Source organism: Cupressus sempervirens, chromosome 9, assembly GCF_028749045.1.
Source record: "Cupressus sempervirens isolate cs-2001-9-10 chromosome 9, ASM2874904v1, whole genome shotgun sequence".
In the NCBI taxonomy this organism is placed as follows: domain Eukaryota; kingdom Viridiplantae; phylum Streptophyta; class Pinopsida; order Cupressales; family Cupressaceae; genus Cupressus; species Cupressus sempervirens.
The window spans coordinates 467,381,587-467,395,139 of NC_143126.1; the positions used below are offsets into that span (position 1 = coordinate 467,381,587).

The 13,553-nt window shown below is 33.1% G+C and overlaps 1 protein-coding gene across 1 annotated transcript; it reads left to right on the top strand.

Annotated features, from left to right (window-relative positions):
- The first annotated feature begins 11,506 nt into the window (after positions 1-11,506).
- On the top strand, positions 11,507-13,162 carry LOC149539349 (uncharacterized). Its single transcript, XM_089802550.1, has 2 exons — positions 11,507-12,487; positions 12,752-13,162. Exons 1-2 carry the CDS (start codon positions 11,507-11,509, stop codon positions 13,160-13,162), a joined length of 1,392 nt encoding a protein of 463 aa, XP_089658676.1.
- Positions 13,163-13,553: the final 391 nt, after the last annotated feature.

A 13,553-nucleotide genomic window follows, 5' to 3' on the forward strand; every position in this document is an offset into this window, starting at 1 on the left:
TTCTTTGTTCACCTTGATCACTCGGTAAACACTGACTTCTTTGTTCACCTTGATCACTCGGTAAACTCTGATAACTAGGTAAAGCTTGGCTTACAAAGGAATGTCCAGTGAGAGCTCGGTAAGCATTCAGAATCCAATAAGTGTTGTAACTAATGACAAAAATGTATCATAATGCCAACACCTTGGCTGCTGGTTTTATTCCCATGGATTGTCTACGCTTGGGGATTGCACGGGGCAGAGCATTGTCCCAAGAACAACGCTTGGAAAGCGCATCTGTTCCTTAGGGAGCACTTGCCAGGTAGTACGTGGGGCTTAGGGATGTAGGGGGAGAGATAGGATAGTTAGGTTAGTTTAGGTTTTAGATTTTGTTAGTTAATGTTAAATTTTAAGATTAAATTAGTTTTAATATGTTAGAATTTAGGTTGATGTTATTATGGTGTTGTTTATTGTTAATCTTTTTTTAGATGTAAGTTAGCATAGGTTAGAATAGATTAGTATATGTTAGTTAGTTTAAGTTTTAGATAACTTTGTTTAAGAATGGTTTTTTTTTTTTGTGTTTTAGAATCTAGTTAGTTTATGTATTAAATGGATTAGTAGTAAAATTTGGGTATGTAATACATTTATGTAAGTTTATTGTTTAAAAAATTTATATTAATGTAATATAGTTTAAATTTTAATTAGTTAGTAATTTTAAAATAGATATATATTTTAATATAGTTAGTAGCTATTATAGTTTTAATTTGGCGTTATTGGAAATGGTTTTAGAATGGTGATTTTATTAGAATTAAAAAAAAAGAAAAGAAGATAAGTTTAATTTTGGTTATAATTTAAGTATCATGTTAAATTTATATTATATTATAGGTTCTATCATCATTTAACTTATGCAACTTTAGTTCTCTACTAAATATGTCTCCTTTCTAAACTAATTGTCGAAATGTTTAAAGTTAATAAATTTTAGATATATATATTCAGTTTTAAATTTTAGTTAATCATTTTTTTTTTTAAAGTAACTTTACAATATCGGTCAGATTGTTATTCAATAATTGTCAAAGAGATTTATAGTTGTTTTTGATTTAGATACCTTTCAATTAATCTAAATCGCAAATACACTTACATTATCATTTAAATAATTATTTCATATTATTGTAAGCTAATAAAATAACATATCTTATGATCGATATCAATCTTAATGATGTATTCCTCCACTAGAGTTTAAAACTTAAGATGAATTGTAGTGAACCTTTACTTCTCTTGCAAGAATTTGATTTAAACTTTGAGCACTCTAATTATAATAAATAAAAAATAAATAAAAAGATTTTTGTGTGTTTTTGCCCTTGTAGTTTGGGGATGACATTTTGGTATTAGAGCCTAGTTTCAACACTAGGAACTTTAAACCATGGTGCTTCCTAAACTTAACTCAAAATTTTAATTGTGTAGATGTCGCTTGTTACTCGTAACCGGTAAGGCAGAGGTCGTAAGACTAGGGGTGGTAGAGCGGGACAGGAGGATGGACCACCACCACCTCCACCTCCACCACCATCGAACTCGAACCAGGACATTATAGATGCACTTTAGACTTTGATCGATGTAGTTCAGAAGAGAGTGGTACCTGTAGTTCAGCCAGTTCAGCAGATTCCAATAGTGGAAGCAGAGGGACCTGGAGGAGGCGGGCCTAGAGTTAGAGAGAGGACTAGGAGTCCCCCACCAAGACAGATAAAGGTCAGGGTGAACACGAGGAAGAGTCCATACACCAGAGAGGACCCCCTTTTGATAGACCTCCTAGACATGTAGGAGATGACATCAGGGAATTGATTCGACTCGGACCACCATTGTTCACCGGTACCACTGAGGGTTCAGTAGTAGAGGCATGGTTGCAGAGCTTATAGTGGTGCTTTGGGTTACGCCCTTATGGAAGTAATCTAAAAGCATGCCTAGCAGTTCATCAGTTGAGAGAGGATGCCTCCAACTGGTGGCATCAGGAGGAGATTATTGGTGGACTGAGGATGGACACCCTCACATGGGAATCTTTCCTAGAAAGATTTTGCGAGAGGTACTTGTCAGAGCATTTCCGGTAGAAACAGATAGAGGAGTTCCATTCTCTTTATCAGAGAGGCCTTACAGTGGCTCAGTACGAGAGTAGGTTTCTTGAGCTCCTTCCCTATGTGGAATACATGAAGGACGAGAAACTACGGGTGCATCGCTTTATCATGGGTCTGAATTTCTCTCTTCAGGGCCCAGTTAGGATGGCCTTCCCTACCACCTTCAGACAGGCAGTGGAGATAGCACTTGTTGTTGAGGATACTTGAGGTAGGCAGGAGTCATGGGATCGGTCTCAGAACTGAAACTCCTCCCAGTAGAAATCCCCTTGGATAGGGAATCAGAACTATACAATAGGGTCCTTTAGGGGCCAATAGTCTTAGCAGCCAAAACCCTAGTAGCAGTAGCAAAAACCTTCTCAGGGTTATCAGGGCTCTAATCCCAAGCAGTGGTAGTCACAGGGTCCTAGGCAGGATCAGAAAGTACAGGCCCCACAGTCATAGTCAGTGAAGACTCAACAGTATTCTAGGGGAGGATTCAACAAATCTAGCAGGTCAGGAGGCCCACAATAGTCTGGGTCACAGGGTGCACGATCTTATACTCGCGGACCATGCTACACTTGTGGTGGCATGGGTCATATAGCTAGGGAGTGTCTGCAGGGACAGGCATCCAGTGGCCAGAGCAGGGTTTTTTCAGAGCCGACAGTTGGTGACATGTGTAGATCCCATAGAGTATACATATCCTTTAGCTTTGCCACCTAGCCTGTCACGCATCCACGATGTGTTTCATATTTCAGTACTTAGAGGATACATTTATGATGAGTCTCATATTATAGATTGGGATTATTTACAGGTGGAGTCAGACGGAAAGCTAGCATTGGAGCCTATCCGCATTATTGTCGGACGGACCCTAGCACTTCGAGGCTGAGAGCTGGACCAGGATCAGGTCCAATGGGATTGTTATGTTGAGATCACGACTTCATGGGAGGATGCAGCGCAGATGCGATCTCAGTACTTGTACCTTTTTGATGAACTCCAAGAGGAAGTTCATGCCTAGTGGGGGAGGATGTGAGGCCTTGCCCCAACCCATTGTAGCATAGTGATACATTACCCTTATTTTGTTATTCACGACTCGAGATGTCGAGACAGTATCTGATGCTTAGAACATATTTTATTATTTCATGTTGTGTGATGTTATTTTTAGATATATTTGATGATTGTTAGTCAAAAATGATTTAAATTAGTTAACTCCTTTTTTTACTCAAATTGAATCAATTAACTCCTTGTTTTACTCAAACTAAATCTTTTAACTCCCTTTAATTTTAAAATCTCCCTTTATGACTGAACTTCACCTTTAATCCTGACCGTTGATTGAAATCGATCTCAACTGTTGATGAATTCTAGAAAAGTCTATTTAAGAAACCTCATCTCTTCATTTTGAAAGGTTGAATGAGAATTTGCATCAAATTGTTGTTGGAATTCATACTCACATTTGCTCATATTCACATATGCAAAGATCAAGTTCTACAAAAAGTTGACAAGATTTAACCACGGTTGACTTGAGTTGACTAGTTTCGAAAAGAATTTTCAAATAAATAAATGAAATTATTTAATTAAATGGAGTACTTGCTTCTAATTAATTAAACAAATTTATTTAATTAAACGAGAAGCCATTCTTAATTAATTAAATGAAGTTATTTAATTAAATAAGAAAAGTGTCTCTAATTAATTAAAGATTATTTAATTAAATAGAAAAAATAATTATGAGAGAATATCTCATTTTATTAAATTAAATATCTCAACAAAATCTCTCTTTAGTTCAAAAAGGGAAGTTTCTAGTTCACTATTGATAAAAAATTAGTTAAATCAGTTAACTCCTTTTTCTACTCAAATTGCATTAGTTAAATCTTTATTTTAATCAAATTAAATCTGTTAACTCCCATTAATTTGGAAATCTCCTTTTATGACTGAACTTCACCTTTTATCCTGACCGTTGATTGAAATCGATCTCAACCGTTAATCAATTTCAGGAAAGTCTATTTAAGAGACCCTCATCTCTTCATTTTGAAAGGTTGAATGAGAATTTGCATTGAATTGTTGTTGCAAATCATACTCACATTTGCTCATATTCACATACGCAAAGATCAAGTTTGACCAAAAGTTGACCAGATTTAACCAAGGTTGACTTAAGCTGACTAGTTTCGAAAAGAATTTTGAAATAATTGAACAGAATTATTTCATTAAATGGAGTACATACTTCTAATTAATTAAACAAAGTTATTTAATTAAATGAGAATCCATTCCTAATTAATTAAATGAAGTTATTTAATTAAATCAGAAAAGTGTCTCTAATTAATTAAAGATTATTTAATTAAATAGAAAAAGTAATTATGAGAGCATATCTCATTTGATTAAATTAAATATCTCAACAAAATTTATCTTCTGTTCACAAAGGGAAATTTTCAGTTTACTATTGACCAAAATTGAGTTAAATCAATTAACTCCTTTTTCTAATAAAATTGAATCAGTTAACTCTTTATTTTACTCAAATTAAATCTGTTAACTCCATTTAATTTGGAAATTTCCCTTTATGATTGAACTTCACCTTTAATCCTGAACGTTGATTGAAATCGATCTCAACCGTTGATGAATTCCAGGAAAGTCTATTTTAGAGACCCTCATCTCTTCATTTTGAAAGGTTGAATGACAATTTGCATCGAATTGTTGCTGCAAATCATGCTCACATTTCCTCATATTCACATAGGCAAAGATCAAGTTTGCGAAAAGTTGACCAGATTTAACCACGGTTGACTTGAGTTGACTAGTTTCGAAAAGAATTTTGAAATAATTAAACAAAATTATTTAATTAAATGGAGTACTTACTTCTAATTAATTAAACAAAGTTATTTAATTAAATGAGAAGCCATTCCTAATTAATTAAATGAAGTTATTTAATTAAATAAGAAAAGTGTCTCTAGTTAACTAAAGATTATTTAATTAAATAGAAAAAGTAATTATGCGAGAATATCTCATTTTATTAAATTAAATATCTCAACAAAATCTCTCTTCAGTTCAAAAAGAAAAATTTCCAGTTCAGTATTGATAAAAAATGAGTTAAATCAGTTAACTTCTTTTTCTAGTCAAATTGAATCAGTTAACTCTTTATTTTACTCAAATTAAATCTTTTAACTCCCTTTAATTTGGAAATCTCCATTTATGACTGAACTTCACCTTAATCCTGACCGTTGATTGAAATCGATCTCAACCGTTGATGAATTCTAGGAAAATCTATTTAAGAGACCCTCATCTCTTCATTTTGAAAGGTTGAATGAGAATTTGCATCGAATTATTCCTAGAATTCATACTCACATTTGCTTATATTCACATACGCAAAGATCAAGTTTGACCAAAAGTTGACCAGATTTAACCACGGTTGACTTGAGTTGACTAGTTTCGAAAAGAATTTTGAAATAGTTAAAAGAAATTATTTAATTAAATGGAGTACTTACTTCTAATTGATAAAATTAAGTCATTTAATTAAATGAGAAGCCATTCCTCATTAATTAAATGAAGTTATTTAATTAAATAAGAAAAGTGTCTCTAATTAATTAAAGATTATTTAATTAAATAGAAAAAGTAATTATGAGAGCATATCTCATTTTATTAAATTAAATATCTTAACAAAATGTTTCTTCAGTTCAAAAAGAGAAATTTCCATTTCACTATTGATAAAAAATGAGTTAAATCAGTTAACTCCTTTTTCTACTCAAATTGAATCAGTTAACTCCTTATTTTATCAAATTAAATCTGTTAATTCCCTTTAATTTGAAAATCTCCCTTTATAACTGAACTTCACCTTTAATCCTGACCGTTGATTAAAATCGATCTCAACCGTTGATGAATTCTAGGAAAGTATATTTGAAAGACCTTCATCTCTTCATTTTGAAAGGTTGAATGAGAATTTGCATCGAATTGTTGCTGGAATTCATACTCACATTTGCTCATATTCACATATGCAAATATCATGTTTGATCAAAAGTTGACCAGATTTAACCACGATTTACTTGAGTTGACTAATTTCGAAAAGAATTTTGAAATAATTAAAAAAAATTATTTAATTAAATGGAGTACTTACTTCTACTTAATTAAACAAAGTTATTTAATTAAATGAGAAGCCATTCCTAATTAATTAAATGAAGTTATGTAATTAAATAAGAAATGCATTTCTAATTAATTAAAGATTATTTAATTAAATAGAAAAAGTAATTATGAGAGCATATCTCATTTTATTAAATTAAATATCTTAACAAAATTTCTCTTCTGTTCAAAAAGGGAAATTTTCAGTTCACTATTGATCAAAAATGAGTTAAATCAGTTAACTCCTTTTTCTCATCAAATTGAATCAATTAACTCCTTATAATACTCAAATTAAATCTGTTAACTCTCTTTAATTTAGAAATCTCCCTTTATGATTGAACTTCACGTTTAATCCTAACCGTTGATGGAAATCAATCTCAACCATTGATGAATTCTAGGAAAGTCTATTTAAGAGACCCTCATTTCTTCGTTTTCAAAGGTTGAATGAGAATTTGCATCGAATTGCTGCTGAAATTCATACTCACATTTTCTTATATTCATGTAAGCAAAGATCAAGTTTGACCAAAAGTTGACAAGATTTAACCATGGTTGACTTGAGTTGACTAGTTTCGAAAAGAACTTTGAAACAATTAAACGAAATTATTTAATTAAATGGAGTGCTTACTTCTAATTAATTAAACAAAGTTATGTAATTAAATGAGAATCAATTCTTAATTAATTAAAGAACATTTTATTAAATAGAAAAAGTAATTATGAGAACATATCTCATTTTATTAAATTAAATATCTCAACAAAATCTCTCTTCATTTCAAAAAGAAAATTTTTTAGTAGACTATTGATAAAAAATGAGTTAAATCAGTTAAGTCATTTTTCTACTCAAATTGAATCAGTTAACTCCTTATTTTAATCAAATTAAATCTGTTAACTCCCTTTAATTTGGAAATCTCCCTTTAAGACTGAACTTCACATTTAATCGTAACCGTTAATTGAAATCGATCTCAACTGTTGATGAATTCCCGGAAAGTCTATTTAAGAGACCCTCATCTCTTCATTTTCAAAAGTTGAATGAGAATTTGCATCGAATTGTTGCTAGAATTCATACTCACATTTGCTAATATTCACATACGGAAAGATCAAGTTTGACCAAAAGTTGACCAGATTTAACCACGGTTGACTTGAGTTGACTAGTTTTGAAATTTTTTTTGAAATAATTTAACAAAATTATTTAATTAAATGGAGTACTTATTTCTAACTAATTAAAAAAAGTTATTTAATTAAATGAGAAGCCATTCCTAATTAATTAAATGAAGTTATTTAATTAAATAACAAAAGTGTCTCTAATTAATTAAAGATTATTTAATTAAATAGAAAAAATAAATATGAGAGCATATCTCATTTTATTAAATTAAATATCTCAACAAAATCTCTCTTTAGTTCAAAAAGGGAAATTTCCAGTTCACTATTGATCAAAAATGAGTTAAATCAGTTAACTCCTTTTTCTACTCAAATTGAATCAGTTAACTCTTTATTTTACTCAAATTAAATATGTTAACTCCCTTTAATTTGGAAATCTCCTTTGATGACTGAACTTCACCTTTAATCTTGACCGTTGATTGAAATCGATCTCAACCGTTGATGAATTCTAGGAAAGTCTATTTAACTAACCCTCATCTTTTCATTTTGAAAGGTTGAATGAGAATTTGCATCGAATTGTTGCTGGAATTCATACTCACATTTGCTCATATTCACATACGCAAAGATCAAGTTTGACCAAAAGTTGACCAGATTTAACCATCGTTGACTTGAGCTGACTAGTTTCGAAAAGAATTTTGAAATAATTAAACGAAATTATTTAATTAAATGGAGTACTTACTTCTAATTAATTAAATAAAGTTATTTAATTAAATGAGAAGCCATTCCTAACTAATTAAACTAAGTTATTTAATTAAACAATAAAAGTGTCTCTAATTAATTAAAGATTATTTAATTAAATAGAACAAGTAATTATGAGAGCATGTCTTATTTTATTAAATTAAATATCTCAAGAAAATTTGTCTTCAATTCAAAAAGGGAAATTTCCAGTTCACTATTGATCAAAAATGAGTTAAATCAAATAACTCTTTTTTCTACTCAAATTGAATCAGTTAACTCATTATTTTCCTCAAATTAAATCTGTTAACTCCCTTTAATTTGGAAATCTCCATTTATGACTGAACTTCAGCTTTAATCCTAACCGTTGATTGAAATCGATCTGAACCATTAATGAATTCTAGGAAAGTCTATTTAAGAGACCCTCATCTCTTCATTTTGAAAGGTTGAATGAGAATTTGCATCGAATTGTGGCTGGAATTCATACTCACATTTGCTCATATTCACATACGCAAAGATCAAGTTTGACCAAAAGTTGCCCAGATTTAACCACGATTGACTAGTTTCGAAAAGAATTTTGAAATAATTAAACGAAATTACTTAATTAAATATTGTACTTATTTCCAATTAATTAAACAAAGTTATTTAATTAAATGAGAAGCCAATCCTAATTAATTAAATGATGTTATTTAATTAAATAAGAAAATTGTCTCTAATTAATTAAATATTATTTAATTAAATAGAAAAAGTAATTATGAGAGCATATCTCATTTTATTAAATTAAATATCTCAACAAAATTTCTCTTCAATTCAAAAATGGAAATTTCCAGTTCACTATTGAGTAAAAATTAGTTAAATCAATTAACTCCTTTTTCTACTCAAATTGAATCAGTTAACTCCTTATTTTACTCAAATTAAATTTGTTAACTCTTTTTAATTTTGAAATCTCCCTTTATGACTGAACTTCACCTTTAATCCTGACCGTTGATTGAAATTGATCTCAACTGTTGATGAATTCCAGGAAAGTCTATTTAAGAGACCCTCATCTCTTCATTTTGAAAGGTTGAATGACATTTTGCATCAAATTGTTGCTGGAATTCATACTCACATTTGCTTATATTCACATACGCAAAGATCAAGTTTGACCAAAAGTTAACCAGATTTAAGTACGGTTGACTTGAGTTGACTAGTTTCGAAAAGAAATTTGAACTACTTAAATTAAATTATTTAATTAAATGGAATACTTACTTCTAGTTAATTAAACAAACTTATTTACTTAAATGAGAAGCCATTCCTAATTAATTCAATGAAATTATTTAATTAAACAAGAAATGTTTCTCTAATTAATTAAAGATTGTTAAATTAAATAGAAAAAGTAATTATGAGAGCATATCTCATTTTATTAAATTAAATATCTCAACAAAATCTCTCTTTAGTTCAAAAAGGTAAATTTCCAGTTCACTATTGATCAAAAATGAGTTAAATCTGTCAACTCTTTTTTCTACTCAAATTGAATCAGTTAACTCCTTATTTTACTCAAATTAAATCTGTTTACTCCCTTTAATTTGCAAATCTCTCTTTATGATTGAACTTCACCTTTAATCCTGACCGTTGATTGAACTCGATCTCAACCGTTGATGAATTCCACGAAAGTCTATTTAAGAGACCCTCATCTCTTCATTTTGAAAGGTTGAATGAGAATTTGCATCGAATTGTTGCTAGAATTCATACTCACATTTGCTCATATTCACATTTGCAAAGATCAAGTTTGACCAAAAGTTGACTATATTTAACCACGGTTGACTTGAGTTGAGTAGTTTCGAAAAGAATTTTAGTTAATTAAACAAAATTATTTAATTAAATGGAATACTTACTTCTAATTAATTAAACAAAGTTATTTAATTAAATGAGAAGCCATTCCTAATTAATTAAATGAAGTTATTCAATTAAATAGAAAAAGTAATTATGAGAGCATATCTCATTTTATTAAATTAAATATCTCAACAAAATCTCTCTTGAGTTCAAAAAGGGAAATTTTCAGTTCACTATTGATCAAAAATGAGTTAAATCTGTTAACTCCTTTTTCTACTCAAATTGGATCAGTTAACTCCTTATTTTTACTCAAATTAAATCTGTTAACTCTCTTTAATTTGGAAATCTCCCTTTATGACTGAACTTAACCTTTAATAGTGACCGTTGATTGAAATCGATCTCAACCGTTGATGAATTTCAAGAAAGTCTATTTAAGAGACCCTCATCTCTTCATTTTGAAAGGTTGAATGAGAATTTGCATCGAATCGTTGCTGAAATTCATACTCACATTTTCTCATATTCACATACGCAAGGATCAAGTTTGACCAAAAGTTGACCAGATTTAACCACGGTTGACTTGAGTTGACTAGTTTCGAAAAGAATTTTGAAATAATTAAATGAAATTATTTAATTAAATGGAGTACTTACTTCTAATTAATTAAACAAAGTTATTTAGTTAAATGAGAAGCCATTCCTAATTAATTAAATGAAGTTATTTAATTAAATAAGAAAAGTGTCTCCATTCTCCTGCTCATTGTCCTGGATCCTCTGGCTCCTCTGCTCCTTTTTACACATGCCCGCAACACCGTTCTATTCCTCCAGACGTAGCCCATTCTCCTACATTGTCCCTCAATGTTGGCCCGCTTGTTGCTTGCACTTTACCTGCTCCTTCCAGCACTCCTAGCACTCAACTATCTGAGATCTATGCCTTTCCACCAATACCTTCCCCTGCACCAGCGAAGCAAAATCCCCCTCGTGCTGGCCCTTCTCATTCTAAAACTTTTCCGCCACTTTCTGACTTTGCGAGCATGTAGCGGAATGCATTTTTTGTCTTCTTGCCAAGATCCTCCCCTAAACCCACGAAGCAAGATTCACTGAAGATAGAGGAGCTCACATTGATCTCCCATCGGTCACTCCCTCCCAACGGATCCTTCTCTCCAATGGCTAGTAACCAACGGGTGTCTCAACTTGGCGTCCAACCGCATCAAGATGTTTAATCGCATTTACATCCAGGTACATCCTCCGCTAACCTCTCTGACTCCTCTCCTTCTTGCATTAATTCTATTTTGGTTGATGTTGCCTCTCCCCATTTGAGCCCATGATCTCTATCTACCCCTCCTCTCGTTATAACCAATAACTTTTTGGAACGTCCCTCAAACCATTCTCTCCCTTTTTCCACATCTAGCCCGGTCAACCTTGTAAGCTTGGCCCCCACCATTTCTAATTGGGAGAACAAATTGGTGGTTAATCTTTCCAGTGCTTTTCTAGACCCGCTAACTTTTAACTTTGTCAAGCGTGGTCTCAATTTTGCTCTTGCCCCCCATGAGGTTCCGCGTGTGGATTTCTTAGTGGAGATTGAGAGTGCAATCTGTTCACTCCCCCATGATGTTGCTGATGAAATTCGACAGGACTGTGCGGTTACACTTAGACACGCTAAACCTCCTAAGTGTAACACCTCTAAGAGAGAATCCATGGCCTTCAACAATTTTTTGAAAAATAACGATGTTATACTTGTCAAAGCAGACAAAGGAAATGCTACTTTCATTATGAGCAGGCATGACTACCTTGCTAAAATGACAGACCTTCTCTCTGATTCTAGCAGCTACAAACCGCTCTCCTTCAACCCGTGCTCTAAGATTTCCAAGAATGTCAGAAGGGCCATTTCCTCCTCTTCTTTTGATGATGTCACAAAGAAAAGGCTTTTACCATCCAAAGAGTTAACCCCTCGCATCTATGGTGTCCCCAAGATTCGAAAAACTGGCATTCCCCTTAGACCCATCGTGGACACCAGAGGTTCTCCCACTTACCATCTTGCCGCCCATCTTGCCAAGCTTATCTCTCTTCTTCTTTGCCATTCCAACTCCTTCATCAAGGATTCCTCCCACTTTTTTAGCTTCATCAAAGAGTCCAAACTAGATGAGAATGACATCTTGGTTAGCTTTGATGTGGTCTCCCTCTTCACAAAGGTTCCTATTCCTGACGTTGTTGGTATTGTGGAAAGGAAAACTAATGTTGAGATTGCTAATCTGGTTGATCTTTGTTTAAGGTCCACCTTCTTCTCCTTCCAAGGGACTATCTTTGAACAAGTTGATGGGATCGTGATGGGCTCCCCACTATCCCCGATTATTGCTAACCTTTATATGGAGCACTTTGAAGAGCTGGCCCTCCACTCTTTCCCCCTCAAGCCTAAATGGTGGAAGCGGTACGTTGATGATACCAATGTTTGTTGGCCCCATGGTATTGATAAACTAGAAGAGTTTCAAATACATCTTAACAACATCTCTCCTAGTATTGCTTTTACCAAAGAGCTTGAAACCAACAATCAATTGTCCTTTCTTGATATTTTACTCATTAAGAAACTAGATGGCTCACTTGGACGTCGAGTGTTTCGGAAGGCCATGCACACCGATCTGTACCTTCATGCTTCTTCTCACCACCATCCGAGCAAAAAAGTTGGCATGTTCAAGACCTTAGCCTTAAGAACCCTCAGGATTTGTGATGATGACCACTTAAATTCGGAGTTGACCCACCTCTGCCAAGTCTTTAGATTAAATGGGTACTCCCACAAACAAATTTCTAGGGCCTTTGTCCATGTTCGATCTTTCTTTTTTCCCTCTTTGCTCCCCAACCCAACCCCTCTCCGCCTCCCGCTTTTGTGTCACTTCCCTTTGTAGATGGGGTCTCCCAGAAACTTGCCAAGATTTTGAGCAAAAAAGGCCTGCGCGTGGCCTTCAAACCTTGGTATAGGCTCAAGAATCGTAACCCGCGCTCTCAAAGATACCATAGATGTTTTTTCAGCATCAGGAGTCTACAAAGTTTCTTGCTCTTGCGATATTTCGTATATTGGTGAAACTGGCCGCTCTTTCAGTACTAGAATCAAGGAGCATAGTGCTGACATTAGACACAACAGGGTTCATCAGTCTACTTTAGCAAAGCACTCGTCAACCACTAAACACCACATTTGTTTAGAAGATGCCCAAATCTTATCCAAGGAGGACAACTATTTTAAAAGGAAGCTCAAAGAAGCTATAGTTATCAACAGTCACACTGTCAACCTCAACAGAGACGATGGGTGGACCTTAAACCCTTCGTGGCTTCCTATGCTGACTAAAGACCAACGACCTTGATCCTTTGGTTTTCTAAGTCCGTCGGTCTTCCCTCACCTCCTTGCTCCTAGTTTCTCCCATGTTGGTTGCCTGTTTGAGGACGGTGATTGCTCTTTTCCTTTTCTTCTTTTCTCCTTCCTTTCTCTTTGTTGTCGGGATCTTTAGGACGCCCCCATCTATGGTTCTTTTGTTTCCCTTGACTTTCTTTGTTTCTTCATTCCTATTCTAGTGACCCTTCTCTCTCGGTGTTCAGCTATGTCCTTGTTCTTCTTTTTTCTCTTACTTTCTGGTGGTCTTCGATGTTCATTTTTTCCTTTTTGATCCTCCTGTTTTGTTCATTTCTTCTTTTTCTTTTTCTTTTTTGCTTTATATATATATATATATTATATATATATATATATATATTATATAT

Bases quoted from the DNA above. Each gene is read 5' to 3' on its own strand.
- LOC149539349 (XM_089802550.1), top strand. From the start codon at position 11,507: ATGGCCTTCAACAATTTTTTGAAAAATAACGATGTTATACTTGTCAAA. The intron at 12,488-12,751 runs GTTGGCATGTTC...TGAGCAAAAAAG, and splicing joins ACCACCATCCGAGCAAAAAA to GCCTGCGCGTGGCCTTCAAA.